The 16,747-nt window shown below is 46.9% G+C and overlaps 1 protein-coding gene across 3 annotated transcripts; it reads left to right on the top strand.

Annotated features, from left to right (window-relative positions):
• The first annotated feature begins 108 nt into the window (after positions 1-108).
• Positions 109-16,514, top strand: LOC144003176 (uncharacterized). Of its 3 annotated transcripts, XM_077499123.1 has the most exons (33): positions 109-205; positions 1,648-3,611; positions 4,326-4,387; positions 4,869-5,087; positions 5,164-5,504; positions 5,575-5,783; positions 5,870-6,004; positions 6,126-6,224; positions 6,299-6,336; positions 6,415-6,962; positions 7,495-9,114; positions 9,183-9,217; positions 9,294-9,443; positions 9,531-9,665; positions 9,737-9,775; positions 9,877-10,002; positions 10,075-10,201; positions 10,276-10,446; positions 10,521-10,723; positions 10,800-10,934; positions 11,031-11,069; positions 11,150-11,290; positions 11,370-11,464; positions 11,544-11,567; positions 11,644-12,076; positions 12,240-14,306; positions 14,849-14,951; positions 15,044-15,139; positions 15,212-15,306; positions 15,442-15,640; positions 16,005-16,115; positions 16,207-16,328; positions 16,401-16,514. In XM_077499123.1, the coding sequence occupies exons 2-33, from the start codon at positions 1,761-1,763 to the stop codon at positions 16,458-16,460; spliced, it is 9,828 nt and encodes a 3,275-aa protein (XP_077355249.1). In that variant the 5' UTR covers positions 109-205; positions 1,648-1,760; the 3' UTR covers positions 16,461-16,514. The 3 variants fall into 3 exon arrangements, with proteins under 3 accessions (XP_077355249.1, XP_077355248.1, XP_077355247.1); XM_077499122.1 differs by having other exon boundaries at positions 6,302-6,336; positions 15,212-15,640; XM_077499121.1 differs by having other exon boundaries at positions 15,212-15,640.
• Positions 16,515-16,747: the final 233 nt, after the last annotated feature.

The raw sequence follows: 16,747 nt of genomic DNA, 5'->3' as shown, positions 1-16,747 counted from the left end.
GTTGTATACTAAGAATATAGAATGTTATTTATTTCTTTTTCCGTTTTCAAAGCGGAACGATAGTTTTTTGTTTTTGTTTTGTTTTTTAAGCGGAAGGATACAGAGTAACAAACTTCCGCTGGTAGTGACGTCATACAAGCGAAAGCTTGCTAGCATCGTCGCGGCGTAGGACACGACCGTCTGCGTTTAGTACGGTTAAGCAAAGGTAAATACATAAAAGCAATTTATTTGGGATTTTGTTTTAACATTATCATGATCTTTTGGTGTTGTGGTGTTTGGACAATCATCCAGTTGTATCGTCCGGAGCAAAGAGGCCTACACTTTTGTTAACAAGCGGGCATGGTGGCGTTTTTTTTTTTTTTTCTTTAACAAGCACATCGATTTTACGTTGTAAAGTATGTACAGTAATGATGTTTTCTGTCCCTGTTAACCAAAGTGTGTAACTTTGTGTAATTTTTTATTTTTTTTGGTGGGGGGCTATTAGTCCATGTCCATCTACGTGTGTAGCACGTTAACAGTGCAAAGAGGAGTACTGTACTGTCTGTCCTGTTAACGTCGTAATGCAATACTACATGGACACTTTGAAATACTTTTAACAAGATTTTAGCACAGCACGTTTGATTTATTATTATTATTATTATTTTAAAATAATTATTCGTTTACATTGTTTTGCATTTTACACCACTCTACAACAGGCATTTTAGTTGTGTAAAAAACTTCACCATTTGGAATGATCTTTAACACGTGTCTCTGATAATAACAGGAATAATCAGGGGTTTTCCTGACTCAAATAGAGGCAGAGGTGGTACCAGGTATTGGTATTGGTATTGGTGCCAATACCAGCCATCCTGCAGCCAATTTACGATCAGGGACTAGAAATTAGAAATTATATGAATACAAAATTGCCATTAATTTCATGGAATTTTAAGGAGAAATAATATATTGGGAAATATATGTCTTTCTTTATAATCATCTATCATTTTTGGATGGGGATTTTTATTTACTAGTGGTACTGGCATTTTGGTATCAGTAGTGGTTGTCGCAACCAGGCGTGTGCAACGGTTGCTCCATGATCTCTTTCTTCTTCGGTACAATAAAGTTTAAAAAAAAAAGAGAGCTCTTCCTTCAGTTGTTGCTTTGGATCTTTCTGGTGCACTGCTGCTGATATATCGGCTCCATAATGACGCAACGCTGCAACTGCAGTTAAAATACGTTGCTGCCGAGTTCAATCAACGCAGCAGGAGCGCTGTGTGAGCGATATCAGTGGCTCAGGCAGGAGGTGGCGAGCAATTAGGCGCAGGTGGCCGCCTCCAAATTTTGTACACAGTAAAAACCCTGATAATTCAATAAAAAAAAGTGAATAGATGTGTCTTTAAAGACATGGCACGTCATGTGTTGGTTGTTGAATATGCATTTACGCCAAGCCAATAAATCATGTTAAGATTTGTGTGTCATGATGCTGGTACTACTTCATCTGTGTCATTTTTTGCGAGAGATGAGCAGGGAGTGACCATGCGACTGTATCCGAAAGGCAAAGCAGAGTGGACGAGCTGAGACGAGACATTCCCGTCAAGGAAGCGTTCCTGTCCAGTGAGAAGCGGTCCAGTTCCCTGCAGTAACCTCATTTTGTTTGTGTAACTTTTCCAGCTTTGCGTTGACATCGAAGCGTTGTACCGCTTCTCCTGCTCCAGGCCCCCTCAAACAGCTCCCTGTTTGGTGGAGTAGCCGGGAGCTTGTTCCTGATTAGCCCACAGGCAGCCATGTCCCATCCCCTGTATAACCCTTATGCGCCCCAAAGAAGACAGACAGAGAGTGACCCCCACAGCCTGTCTTTTGTCGGACTTGGACCCAGCCTCAGCTCGCCTGCAGGTCGATCGCAGGCTTCTGACAGGCAGGCAATTCCTTCACTGTTGGCCAATTATCGGCCCCAACAAAGAGCCCAGACCAACGACGACATCCCGGCTTTAGACCAAGATGCTCGCAGGCAGATTCCTTCGCTGGTGCCCAATTATCGGTCCCAAATAAGAGCCCAGACCAACGAAGACATCACGGCTTTCGACCAAGATTCTCGCAGGCAAGAGTTCCTCTCCCCAGGTACATCAGCAAGCTCTTACCAAAACATCAACAGACACTTTGACGGCAGTGGTGGATCTGTCAATCGTCTGTCAAATTATGGCCGAGCTGCTGTTGATGACACCTCCACCTCTTATTATCAGCCGTCCACATCAGGGGGTCGTTCTTTGTTTGGCGCCTCCGGTGAGGATGATTGCGATCGCCGCTCCATTCCAAGGCGAGATTACGGCAAACCTGATGTGGCCAAATCTGAGCCCGCTCAACCTAAATATACATCCGAGACGGCCGCCAACATTCTCGTGCATTTTGGACTTGAAAAGGACGATTTGGAACATCTTATCTCCTATCCTGAAGATCAGATCACCCCTGCCAACTTGCCTTTCATCTTGCGGCAAATCCGCATTCAGAAGGCCAAGAAGGCCTCGGATGCTGATCGGCCCAAACCGTTCACTGAAATTGCCCCCACCCGAGGTGGCTCTGCTAGTGGGGACAGTTGGAGAGGTCCTGGACTGACGGGGATGGAAAGAAAGGACACACCATCTCCTCTTCTCCAGTCGAGTAAAGTGATTGACTATGGACATACGAGCAAATACGTTGGCAGGTTGGAGGAGGACGTTGAGAACAGATCTAAAAGAGCTGAGGGCGATAATTCGCTGACAATGGACAGTTTGGACAGAAGAAGTCGCGGTCAAGAGCCGGTGCAGCAAGCGGGAAGCAGCGCTACGCAGACACCTTCTTCCCGGGATCAGGAGGAACTTCTTACCTCTTTCTTCAGATCCATTCTGAAATCTAGCCCTCCCAAAAGTCACGACCCGGTCAAACCAGCGGCGACGAGTGTACAGTCAGCGTTCCCCACTTACTCTTTGCCGCGTAAAGACACAGGTGGTCAGAGTCGAGACATCAGACCTCAACCCCCGAAACCCGCTGCTTTTGAAGTTGAACGAGTGCAGGATAAGCCTAAGCCCACCATCAATCCACAACAGTCAGCTGCTGTGCTTCGTCCCGTCCATCCCACCAGACCCGGCCTCGTAGTCCTCGGAAGAGACAAGGCCAAAAGCAGCAGCGGTGACCAGTGTAAGAATCAAGCTCCAGCCGTTGCAGACAGGGCCAAAAAACTCAAGACGCCTGCACAGCAGTCGACTATCAAGAAAGGGCAGCCACTCAAGCAAGAGTCCAAACAGAAGACAGTGGAAGTCAAGAAGAAGCAGCAGGCCCCCAAGACCCAGGTCAAGCAGCCACAGTCAGCAAAAAAGAAGCCACTTCTGCCGGTACCCGTGCCTGCACAGCCGGCGTGGCAGCAGTTCCGACACGGCCCGACCGGTTGCCCCATCCCGAGTATCTTGAGTATACCAACAACTCCGTTGTTTGGCCTGAATCCAAGCACCGGCGCTGTACGTCTCCCGCAACTGCTCCCGGCGCAGGTGTCGGCCTCCAAGGGTTTGCCGACGACAGCCATGATGCTGGACTATGCGGCGGCCACGCCCAGAGTCTTTCCACACAAGTGTTCTCTGTGTAACAAAGGGTGCGCCCAGATGAAGGTGAGTGCACCACCCCTCTCTTGTTCTGTCTCGCTTTGGATGCAAGCGTCTTTATTTTTTATTTTATTTTTTTCCCTATCACACTTTGTACGCAACACTGTTACATTTTGTGCTATGTTTGACGTGGACCTGTGTTTGTATATCGAGCAATTGGCTGTCATCTTTTGAATCGCAACAGAAGAAACCAGCAATGATGACCATGAAGAATCCTGATTTTTTTTTTTTTTTTTTTTTTTGGGCTACTTTTATCTTCATGTTTTTATCACTGATTTTTATCCCATCAACAATTGTACTCATGGACGAGCATTTGCCTAATATTTGATACATTGTTTTTTATTTTATAAGCCACGCATATTTTGCATTGACCTGTGGGATCCCAGTGACTTATTACCTCCCTGCGGCGGGCATTTTTTTTCCCCCTGATGCCAGCATGACCTCCAGGTATAGCAAGAACCAAGTCAACAAGGACATTCATTTAAAGAAAAAAAAATTACTGGGGCTCCTTGGAATGATGCCAAGTGGACTTGTGTGCTTCAGCAAGGAAACGCATACTTTTAGTGTGTCTGTTATTTTGATTCCTGGGGGAAAGTCATCGTGAATTCAGAGGAATATCAAAACGTCCTGTGGAAGCTGTGATTGTGAATCTTTGTAATGCTGATATTAATACCATGTGCTGACTGCTCCTTTCATTAATTGCTGTGTTTTGCCTATCAGGACTGGATCGCTCACCAGAACACCAACCTTCACCTTGAGAGCTGCAAAGTCCTTCGCAAACGGTCTGTGTTCTTTTTTTTTTTTTTTTTTAAACTTGTCTACTTCCAAAAACAAAATTCTTTTGTTCTTGAGATGTTTGACCTTGCTGTAGTCTGATGTCTGATGTAAAAGATCAGAGAAAATTTTATGTGAAATAGTTTTAGATCCAAAATGTTCACCGATCTGTTGACAGAAAAATATGTACAGGGCTAAAATGATTGTCCTGACTAAAACTAGACTAAAATATTGACAGTTTTTGTTGACTAAAACTATACAAATAAAATATTTTTTTTCTTGGGGACTAAAATAAAGACTAAAATGCTAGATTTAAAAATGGACTACACAAAAACAGGATGAGGTTGACTGTGATTAAAAACTAACAAGCATGACTGAAACTGGACTAAAACAGACCAAATTTAAAAATGATGGTTAACACTAGTCTGGTGAAAGTTGGACTTGGTAACACAAGTTACCTAATCAGAGATGTTTGATGGTACCACACAGATATCCAAAATGGGATGGGGACGTGCTGCATGTTCGCGAGGCAGAAAAGAAGTCCAAGTCCACACAACAATCTCAGAGTAAAAAAAACCATCGTGGTGCTCGCTCATCTTCCCGCCCCAGCTCTCCCCGACGCGGTCGCAGCTCTGAGATTGAAAGAGATAAGAGGACGAGGAGGAGGACTCGATCCCGCTCGCCTCACAGCTCCAGATACGGCAACAGGTGCTGTCGCATTTTCAACCTATTTTGCGGCATGGCTTCTTTTAGGCTTGAATTTGTCATTCTGTAAATGTACCAGGTCTCGTTCTTACTCCCCAAGCCCGCCCGAGTACCGTCGCTCGCGCTCTAGAAGCTACGAGAGGCGCCCTCCTCGGCACAGCCAAGATGGGCACTTGTCATCGAGAAGGAGTCGTGAGAGGCGGTCGTCCTCGCGCAGGCGGTCTTCCTCACGTAGGCGGTCCTCTTCGCGCAGGCGGTCTATTTCACAGAGCCACCACGATAGGCGCTTGTCACCAAAGAGAAGCCGTGAAAGACGTCCATCCCCTAAAAGGAGCCATGAAGAGAGCGCCGCTCCGCGGAAGAGCCAGCAGACATCAGTCAAGGCAGAGAGACTCGCAAAGAAGCTTCTGGAATCATCAGGTCTGACCTTCTCGACAGGCACGTGACGCAATAAAGCTCACGTGAATTAACCACTTTGTCTTGTGTCCAGCTGTCCAGTCGCTGTCAAAGCAGTCTGACTTGGAGACTATGGTGAAAACTCTGGCCCCCGCCTTGTTGGCGGAATTGGCAAAGATGAAGTCGACTCCTTCAACCGCCACTGTCACATCGACAGCCTCCTCCTCTTCTGCAGCCAACAAAAAGTCAGTGGTAGCGAAAACCACCTCTGGCCTGCAGAAAGCTTCGGCTGCCAATACCAAGGTTTGGTGCACGGGATTGCAAAATAAAGGTACGGCCTTCTTTCTGACTTCCTTCAGCGTGTCATTGTCCTGTTTGTCTTTGCACAGTCTGTGAAAGCCTCCGTCCCAACCTTTGTGACGCTCGAATTAGTTCAACGTTCTCTCACCTACGACGACATTGTTGCTGCTGTCGAGCAGTATGGAAAAACCAAATCAGTCGTCCTTTTTCGCGCCAAAAATCAGGTAGTTTTCTCTGTTGTTCTTGCCTCATATGTTGTGAGTACTATGTTCAGTGCTACCGTGTCTTCAAAGTCTCACTCACTGTTTTCACTTTGTATGTGTGTGTGTGTGCGCTTTTGGAAAGGCAATTGTGTGTTATGAGAAAAAGGAAGATGCAGATAAATTGAGGAACTCGAGGAACCTCAAAATAAAAGGACATCCCGTCTCAATTCTGAAAGATACGGTGGGTGTGTTGACACTGTATTTGCGTGGTACTTTTCTGTTGATAAATCCAAACGAGTTTGTGTTCTGCTGCAGAAGATTGCTGCCACGACGACAAAGGACCATCCTCAGAAGTAAGTGTCAGTTGCTTTCGCCTCACGTGATTGCGTCAAGTAAAAGGTCATTACATCATAATCACATCGTTATCCTAGAACTCCACCTGCACCATCCAAAGTCTCTAAGACGCAAACATCAAAAAGTGCCTCTGCCACACCTGCTGCTCAAGGCAAAGCAAAGAATGCCCCGGGCAAGCAGATCAGCAAGCCTGTGAAAAAAGTTGTTCCAGTGAAGGCCAAGATAAAACCCACCTGCAAGGTCACCAGGGAAGCACAAAAAGCTCAAACAAGTACAGTGAATTCACCAGGTGGCCCTGCTGCAAAGAAGATGGATACCGAAGACAAGCAGCACAGTGTGGTCAAGGGAAAAGAAGCACCACAACCAGCAAAGGTGAAAGTACGTCCGCAGCAAGCAGTGGCTGACAGCAAGCTGCTGCCTACGGAAGACCTAAGTGACTTGCAAGCTCCGCCCAAGCAAGAGTGTACCGAGCCCATGGAAGTAGACCCTAGTTTAGCGACCGAGGAGCAGAACCATCAGACTGTTGGGCTTCAAGTGGAACCCGCAGGAGGGCCAGTGCCTGCCCAAGTCGATTCATCTGCCAAACACCCACGTGAACTTGAAAGCACAGCTGTGCAACAACAAGGTTTGTTGCTCCGTATCTATGCTGTCCGTTTTTGTTTTTTTTTTTTTGTTTTTTAAACCCACAAACCTGGTATTTGCATAGGTTTAAATTTATTCATTTTTTATTCCGTTTTCAAATATCAGTATTAAGCACAATAAATATTAAGAATAAGTGCTTATAGCAATAGAACACAATATTCTGTGGGCCTTGCAAAATCCAGTAAAACAGCCTAGGAGTGAAGGAGGTTGCTTCTGTGAAAATGGCTGGGAGTGATTGATTGATTGGGTTTTATTGAAAATATAAACACATCACAAGTATAAAATACAAGTTGTAGTTAAAAAAAAAAAAGAGAAAAGGAAAAGTAAAAAATGTCAATAGTATCATAATTTACATGTTCAAAGGGAGTAGGAAGAAGTACAAAAACTTATATAGTCCTACTCCCTAATGCTTCTATCATAATAATATACTAATGAGTTAAGTACGGTAACTAACTATTCATACATTCGTACCACAACTGTCATTATTTTAATTTTGTTATCCTTGGTGATTCCAGCTAAGACAGAGGCAGCAGTCGTAGAGGATGCAACCCCCCCACAGGGTTCTGAAGCAGTACTGGCAGAGCATGCAGCGCCCCCATGCGGATCGAACCAAGCAGCCATAGAGGCCGTGGTACCCTCATGCGGCTCGGATGCAGCACTGGCGGAGACCTCATCCCAACGTTGTTCTGAAGAATCATTGAACGAGGATGCGGGTTCCTCACGTAATGCCGAGGCAACAGTGAAGAAGGATGCGGTGCCCCCACGTGGCTTAGATGCAGCAGTGAAGGTGGATGCAGCGCCCCCGTGTGGCTCGAGCACAGAGGTGAAGAAGGATACAGCGCCACAGTGCGGCTCCAGTGCAACGGTGAAGAAGGATGGGCCTCCCATGTGCGGTTCCGACTCAGCAGTGAAGATGGATGTGGCGCCCCTGTGTGGTTCCGATGCAGCGGCAAAGAAGGATGCGGCACCCACGCATGCCACCGAGTCCGCAGTGAAGGAGGATGCTGCGCCCAAGCACGGCTCCAATGGAGCAGTGAAGAAGGATGCGGTGCCCCCTTGTGGTTCCGATGCAGCAGTAAAAAAGAATATGGCACCCCAATGCGGCTCTAATTCAGCATCAAAGAAAGATTCCGCAGCCTCGTGTGAATCCAGTGCTATAGTTAAGGACAATCCAGCTCTCCAGAGTGGCTCCAATGCACAAGTGAAGAAGGAAGCGGTGCCCCCTTGTGGATTGGACGCACCAGTGAAGAGTGCGGCGCCCCCCTGTGGTTCCGGTGCAGCAGTAAAAAAGGACGTGACACCGCAAAGCGGCTCCAGTGCAGCATCAAAGAAAGATTCGGCGGCCTCGCGTGAATCCGGTGCAATAGTTAAGGACAATCCAGCGCCGCAGAGCGGATCCAATTCAGACGTGAAAAAGGGTGCGGCGCCCCCATGTGGTTCGGACACAGCAGTAAAAAAGGATGTGGCACCCCATTGCAGCTCCAGTGCAGCATCAAAGAAAGATTCGGCGGCCTCGGGTGAATCCGGTGCAACTGTGAAGGACAGTGTGACGCCCTCAGTCATCTCAGACGAAACAGCAAAGAAGGATGTGACACCCCAGTTCGTCTCCGACAAAATAGTAAAGAAGGATGCAGCGACCCAGAGTGGCTCCAATGCAGCAGTGAAGACGGATGCAGCGCTCCCGTGCAGTTCCGACACAGCACTGAAGATGCGTGCGACGCCCCCATGTGGTTCTGAAGCAGCAGTAGAAAAGAATGTGGTACCCCAATGTGGCTCCAACACGGTAGCAAAGAAGGATGCGGCGATCTCGTGTGAATCCGATGCAACAGGTAAGAACCATGCGGCGCCCCCGTGTGGCTCAGGCGCCGCAGCAAAGGAGGATGCAACGACCTCGCTCGAATCTGAACCAGTAGTGAAGAAGGAGGCGGGACACTCACATGGCTCGAATACAGCAGCAAAGGGGGATGTGGCGCCCCCGCGTGGCTCAGGCGCAGTGGCGAAGGGGAATGCGCCGCCCTCGCAGAAGTGTAACACAGCAGCAAAGAAGGATGCAGCGCCCCCATCCGGTTATGATGCATCTTCAGGGCTCACCATTGGAGAGAGAATGAAAGAACATTTGTTAGAAGACAGAATCGGTAAGCCCCCAACGTGTCAACATCAAATCACTCATAAGTACTTAAATGTCATTTTGTCTCTGTTTCAGCGTGCTTCAAAACCAAAACCTGCTTCATGCAAAAAGTAAGATTTCATCAGACTTCGACTTTTTGAAAGATTGACAACCAACCAATGGCTATGATGTTCTGTCTTTATGCAGTTTTTGTCAATGGGTAAGCACCAGCTGTTGATTACCAACCTGCCCGAGAATGAGCACAGCTACTGCGAGCGAGACGTTATCGATGTGATCAAGCCGTTTGGATTCAACAACGTTGATGAGGACATCTACATATTCCCTCAAACAAAAATGGTAGACCATGCTTTCCTCCTCAGATCCGCGTCTCTTGAATTTGCCACCAGGCCTACTGCATGTAATTGGAAAACGATCATCTTTCAGGCATTTGTTCAAATGATGAGACCCCAGTCTGCACGCGATGCATTGAAAGCTGGCTCAAACGGAAAATTAACTCTCAAAGGCTTTAAGCAGAAGTTGAAAGTGCGCGTCCTGGGAGGATGTGTCGCCATGTGGCCGGTATACACCTGAAACCAACTCACACAATACAGGCGACTTGACATGATCTTAACCTGCAGTTTGTGTTCCAGGCTGGCTTCTATAAGTCTGTGATGCAGCTGATGAAATATGTAAGTGAATCAATCAGGGTTAAATGTGATGACTGTGTGGTCAATTTTGTTTGCAAACATCCATTTGGACCTTTTTTTTTTTTTGTAACTTGGACTTGCAGGAAACGGGGAACCACCCACCGAGAACCATCTATATCAAAAACATTGGGCCGAGCGAGGCTGCCAGCGTCAGAGAAGCTTTGAGGAAAATCGGCGGTGTCAAAAACTTCATGCCACTCCTTAACAGGGTTAGTTGTGTCGGAACAGTAATTTCAGGAGTCAATGTGAAAGTCGTTAATATTTTACCGATTTTTTTGCAGATCTTTGTAGAATTCGAGTCTCTCATCGATGCTGATCGCTTCGGTGTTTGGTACTTTCTCCACAATAAGTCCCCTACCTATCAGCTCCATAGGTTGGCCGTGGATAACATTGATCGCCCTTCACTACGTAAGTCCCTCAGGACGACCCTCCGGCCGACATCAGGATGTAAAATGAGCACTGGTACATTTCTTCCGCCACAGCACCAAAACATCCTGAAAACGCCATGCCAGACAGCAGTGTGGCGTTTGCCGGGGCTGCCGTTCTGACATATAAATATGGCATTCCGCAAAACACCTGTTCCCCATTTTACCTGACCATGAGGACAGTACCCTACTTGTTTCCAACCATTTCCCCCTGGTTCGTCATTCCACGTAAGAGCCACACTTCTTCTGTTCCAGGCGCCCGTCTAACATGTGGAGTCAGCAATGCGGTGTGCTTCTTACAGAGTTCCTGACTGTCAGCGAGGAAACCAACATTTACGAGGCCCAGCTTAGCGGCGCGGCAGCGGTGCGAACGATAATGTTGACAGGCTTGCCTCAAGACCATTACAAGCACGAGGATGTGACACAGCTTCTGCGTCCATATTTAACCAGGAAGGACCTTGAGTCACTGTACTCGGATGTGAACGTGCTGCCGCTCCAGAGGAGGGTGAGGACACTTGCGGCGCCGCACGCCGTTTGGATGACAATGCGCTCATCACACTTTGTTGTGTCCTGGCTTGCAGGCCTTTGTGAAATTCAATGACTGGAACACGTGTTGCCGCTTCGTCCGCAGTCACTTACGAAAGAGGCTGTCGGTGGGCGGCTTCAAAATCTCGGTGCACTTTGTCCTGCAGCACATTTTCTCTGACCGCAAAGAGGTGCAAACACTGGCACAAACAACTATTGATGATGTCACTGAGCGTGTGATGTTGTTTTTTGTTTTTTTTAAATTAATTTTTTGGCTATGTTGACAGGAGAACATTTATGCATCGCTGCTGGGGCTGAGCAACTCAGTGAGTCGTTAGCGTGAAAACCGTTAGAGCCGTTCAGCGGATTGGTCGTAAGGACTGCTTCTTTCCTGCGTGTCTTGCAGTTCGTTGGAGAGGTGGAGTCGCTGGCTGAGCGCCTGATTTGCGTGGAGATCTCGGAGACCCGAAGAGACACCATAAGCTTTGTTCTACATTTGGTCTCGTCTCATGCCACTTTTGTCAACTACCTCCCTCTGGCCCACCGGGTACATTAATGGCAACATTTCTGATTGTAAATCCAGACCAATGACGATCTCTGTTTTAATGATGATTTCACCACGCCAGATATACATCGAGATGGCTGATTCTGCAGGGGTTGCGTGTGTGGTGGAGAAATCCAAAGATTTTAAACCACGTTCTCAGAGAGACTGCAACGCTTGGTAGGTTTTTTACTTCTCTTTTAATGCAAGTGTGTTTGTTTATTCTTCTCTTTAAACTTCTCTTTACTCATATTGTTAGGGTTCCAGTTAAATATTTTGCCAGGTAAGGATTTCCAATAACTGAACAAATGATATGATCAAGTCATTCCAGAAATCGCAGCCTTTTTGTTTAATTTCAGCATAAAGAACCTGAAACGACACCTTGACAATCCAAAGGTGAATCTTAAGAAGGAAAACAGCGTTGAGGCCGCTCCGTCGACCGCCCCACCGGCCACGTGTCCGCCCACTGTGCTATCAGCATCTCCCGCCGCTCCATCAGCTGATTCTGGACAACCCGCCAAACCCGCATCAGCGCCACAGGGTGAAGAAATGGCAGATAAAGACGACGGCACAAAAGCGGCATGTTCGATTGCTGAGGAGGCCACGGCTGTTCCTGAGGTTCATGACGATAAAGAGAACATTTCGTTAAAGGATGAAACGCTGTCAGCTTCAACCTCTGGTGGCAATGAGACCCTTGCTGTTGGCAATAACAATATAACAGCTAAAGAAGATATTAAAGAAGAAGCTCCCCCCGTTATAGAGGAAACGCTTGTGAAAAGTGATGATGGCTTGGTAAGTCTTGTACTGTGATTTTTGTCACCATAGAAATAATCGTCTGAATAGTATATGTCTGTTGATGATTGACAAATGTGCTAATTCTAATGTTGATTTCTGTCTTCAGAGGCAGGGTGATTTTGAAAATGACGTCTTTTTAAATGCAATTCTATTTAACCAGGAAACCTTCGACATGGATGAATTTGTCACAGTTGATGAAGTTGGCGACCTGGAGGACAGCACCAGCGAGGCCCCCTCTCGATCCAAGAGACCTTCTTCCCACACTGAACCACTTCCTGCTTCCAAACGGACAAAAGCAACGGCCTCACAAGAGTCCAAGGGCTCTGCACCCACCTCGTCCAGGAGCACCAGAAGCTCATCCAGAAGAACCCGCTCTTCTGGTACCAAGTCTGCACCCCCTACAAGGACCACCCCAAAAAGAAGCCACAAAGAGGCGAAGAATACACATGAGAGAGGTCAAACTTTACCTCCCACTGAAGACAAATTGGTGACAGTGGCCAGCGAGGAAAGTTATCAGGTGTTGGATAGTGTTGGCGAGGACCAAAAATCTCTCCCGGACGAAGCCAGCCACAAGACGCCAGATGTCTCTGGAGATGGCGGTGCTGAGCCCAAAGCCGCTCCGGATCAAGACAGCGTCGGCCCAGTTGAAAAAAATGTAGAGGAAGAGCAGACACAAGCCGTTTCTACACCGAAAGTTGACGAGCAGGAAAACAGAGAACAAAATGAAGTGACAAATGTGGAGGAGGAAGATGTTAACAAAGAAGCGATGGCAGAATCCTGCCAAACAAACAAGGACGCTGTTGAGGAGCCACCTTCAGCTGACATTGATAAACAAGAGACCTCTGGTGCCAACCTAGGTAAAGAAGACACTACGGCCTCAGGACAAGAGGAAGAAGCAGAAGCATACCAGGTGATTGATTCTGTGGAAGCTTCCGCTGAGAACGATCGTAGGGTCCCAGAAGCGCGTGAGACACGCGCTTCTTCAAGAGCCCTCAGGGGGAAAGTGCGCACATCTTCAAAGAAGCAGGAGATGTATGTCGTGGTGGATTCGTTACAAGATGGACAGTCCAGTAGCACAACAGCTGCAGGTAGGAGGCGGAGCACCAGAGGAAAAACACAAGAGCCGAGCACCAAAATGCCTGCGACGGATGAGCCCACTTTCCACATTATAGATTCTGTGGAAGATGAAACAGGCGTCACCGCGAGAGCCACCAGAGGAAAAAGGGGAAGGCCGACTAAGAAAGACGCATCTTGTGAGAACAGAGCTCAAGAAGAAAAGGATGCCACGAGGAAAACTCCTTCGAGAACGTCGCATGAAAGCGCGAGGGAAAAAACACCGATCAGGGTTGAGGCCATTATCAAAGAGGAGCCCATCTATCAAGTCCTGGACCAGGTGAATGTGCTTCCAGCTACCAGACAAAGAGGAAGAAAGGGAAGACCTAAGAAAGAGGTTAAAAGGATGAAAGTGGAAGAAAATGACACAGTTGATGAAGAAGAAGCAGCGACATTCCAAGTCGTAGACTCTGTGGAAGACGAGACTGGCCAGGATCTGCTATCTACTGAGCACGCGCGGTGTCGTCCAAAAAAGGAAGATGTGACTGACGTGACATCTCCTGTAAAACCAGAGGATGAGGAGGAAGCCACATATCAAGTGGTTGATTCTTTGGAGGAAGATCCGGCTGAAGAAGAAAAGAGTGCCACGGACGTTTGTGGCCCGGTGAACACGGACGAACAACAGACTGAATGCGGAGATGAAGCATCAAAATCTGAAAAGGAACAGGAGGCTGACGTGAAAGACGACGAGCCTTCCCAAACGAAGTCCGGGACACCGCACGGAAAGGAAGATGACACTCTGCCTGAAGCGAGCGCTCTCGTACTGGACCAAGTGAGCGACGAAGAGGAAGACTTCTCCGACGATGTCGCCGAGAAGCCAGCGGAGCCAAAGGGGCGAGCCGAAAAGGAAGGACGAAGGACGAAGAGTCAGCGGCAGGAGTGGAACAGGTCCAGAAGATCGCGGACCAGAAGACGAGAGGATAAGGAAGAGCTGGTAACGCTGGATCAAGTGGTCATGGAGGAGGCCGGCAAGGAGCCAGCGCCGGGCAGCGACGCTTCGGAGGGGGAGCTCGCTCTGGTGACTGTGGATGAGCTTGTGCTGGAGCAGGAAGAGGCAACCGGGCAGCACCCGCCCGGAGAGGGCGACCAATCAGAGGAATGTCTGAACCCTGAGGTGACTGTTCATTATGGCCTCAGCATGTGCAAATGTCTTCAATGATAAATCAAAATTTGCAGATACTATTGCTATCATATACAGTTACGCACTAACTTCAACATAAATCACCCCAAAAAAGTTTAAAAGTGATGATTTGGTGCCTTCATTTTATTTTTTATTTTTTTATCGCTTTGATTGAAGGTCACACAAGTCAGCCATTTTGTCTTGAAGCAGCAATTTTAAGGTCAATTTGGCCATTTAAAGTGATCCTATCATGTCACACTTTTCCATAAGGTTGAGTAACTGCGAGCAAATCGTATGAATGGATGATTGACAGGTAGGCCCAAAATACATTATCAAGCAATCAGTTCTTTAATAGAGAACTTTTTGCAAATTGCTTCACAAAGCAGGTAATACAAAACGAAGCCCAATACCCCATTTGTAATCGTCTGAATATATATGATTGAAAAACATGACAAGGTGGTGAACAGAGTGCACTGACGAATTGTTTTCTCATGCAACTTTTGTGGTCGCTAAAGGTGTCTTGTCGCATTTTGCAGACTCTTCTGACTTTAGATGAGATTGGTGATGAGGATGAAGATGGGAAAAGTGAAGCTGTGCAGACCTCTCAGTCTACCAAACGCAAACATGGCGACGACACGGGTTAGTGATAAGTAAATAAAGGTGGAATCATTTAAATGACGGTTCAAAGGGATGCAGATTTGATGTTTTTTTTTTTTTTTTCTTCAATGTAGAGGACAACACAACCTTGGTGACACTGGACCAGGTGGGACACGTTGAAGAGGACGTCGTGAGTTGCGGAATTGAGAAGCGACATCGATCCGCTTCTGGTTAGCCTCACGTGTAGACGGTATGTCAAAGGTGATATGAATCGAAATAAAGCGTTTCACAATGTGCCGCAGAGAGCATTTCCACCGGAGCGAACCCAGACGAGACCGAGGCAGCGACCTCATGTGATGCTTCCCAGCCGCCGAACATCCACCTGGAGGCAGAGGAGGCAGAGGAGGAAGAGAAGGAAGAGAAGGCAGAGGAGGAAGAGGAGGAGGAGAAGGCAGAGGAGGAGGAGAAGGCAGAGGAGGAGGAGAAGGCAGAGGAGGAGAAGAAGGCAGAGGAGGAGAAGAAGGCAGAGGAGGAAGAGAAGGCAGAGGAGGAAGAGAAGGCAGAGGAGGAAGAGAAGGCAGAGGAGGAAGAGAAGGCAGAGGAGGACAAGAAGGCAGAGGAGGAAGAGAAGAAACCAACGGGGGAGGAAGAGGAGGAGGCAAAAGGGGAGGAGGAGAAAGAGCAACCTGCATTTGCTGAGGAGCCTGTGCAAAGTTCACTGCAAAAACTGGGTAAAAGCAATGATGACAGGGAATGTATTATTTAATTGAACCACTATTATTGGCAGACAGAACAGAAAACAATTGAAGGATTACTAAAACAGCTACCATAATGTAAAAGTCATGTATGTCGACTGTATAAAATTATCATTTTTACTTTCAGATAAGCTTACACTTTGAATAAAATCTCACTAAGTTAGCATAACTTCAGAATTTCTTTATGTATAAAAAAGTGAGACAACACAAAGCTGCCTGGTAAGCAGTATCTTGAGAAATTGAATCATAGTTGGATTGAAGTTTTTTTTGTAGGTAACGCACCCTCATGGCGCTTGTTTTCGTGTAATCGTGTAACCATTGTGGTGGTGGTCTTCTGCAGGCAAACGTACGGCGGAGCTCATTTCAACCACTGCGAAACGATCACGTTCTGAGTCTCCATGTGGCGCGACAGCGTTTGTTCTGCCAGCTTTTAAACCCAACAACCCTCTCGGTAATCAAAATGCACATTAGTTTTTGTTTTTGTCCCCCCCCCCCCCTTTTTTTTTTTGCTGACAATACTTATCTTTTTTATTGGTGTGCAGGTACTGAGTTCATCATGCCAAAATCTGGCTATTTCTGTGACCTCTGCTCAGTATTTTACCTGAAAGAGAGCACGGCCAAACAAGCACATTGCAGCAGTAGGAAGCACTATGACAACTTAAAGGTATGCTCCATTCACACACACGGCGCCTTTCTGCAAATCTCCCCTTTTATAACTCTTTTTGTCTCTCAACAGAATTACTACCACAAGCATAAACAGAATGCAAGACCTACTCAAGGCTCCATCTCTGATTGAGCTCTGTTTCAATGACTGTAAAAAAAATAAAAGAATTTGTTTTTGTTGTCTTTACACTTGAGCTCAGTGTTTTCCATAGCACAATTTGATTCAGGAGCGCCATCATGTTTGTTTTTAGTCATTTTTAGTTTTGTTGTAGGTAATGCAAATGGGAGACAACAAAAGTTGTATCCTTCCAGAGCTTGTTTTTGTGTGCATTCAAATACTGTCAATTGTTGACATCATGTAAACTGTTGATTAAATGATCACAGTAAAATGGCTTCTGTTATGTGAGAATTCATCAGGTA

The sequence above is a fragment of the Festucalex cinctus genome, chromosome 16, assembly GCF_051991245.1.
Source record: "Festucalex cinctus isolate MCC-2025b chromosome 16, RoL_Fcin_1.0, whole genome shotgun sequence".
NCBI lineage: Eukaryota > Metazoa > Chordata > Actinopteri > Syngnathiformes > Syngnathidae > Festucalex > Festucalex cinctus.
The sequence above is the reverse complement of the archived record's forward strand: the minus strand, read 5'-3'. Positions and strand labels throughout refer to the sequence as shown.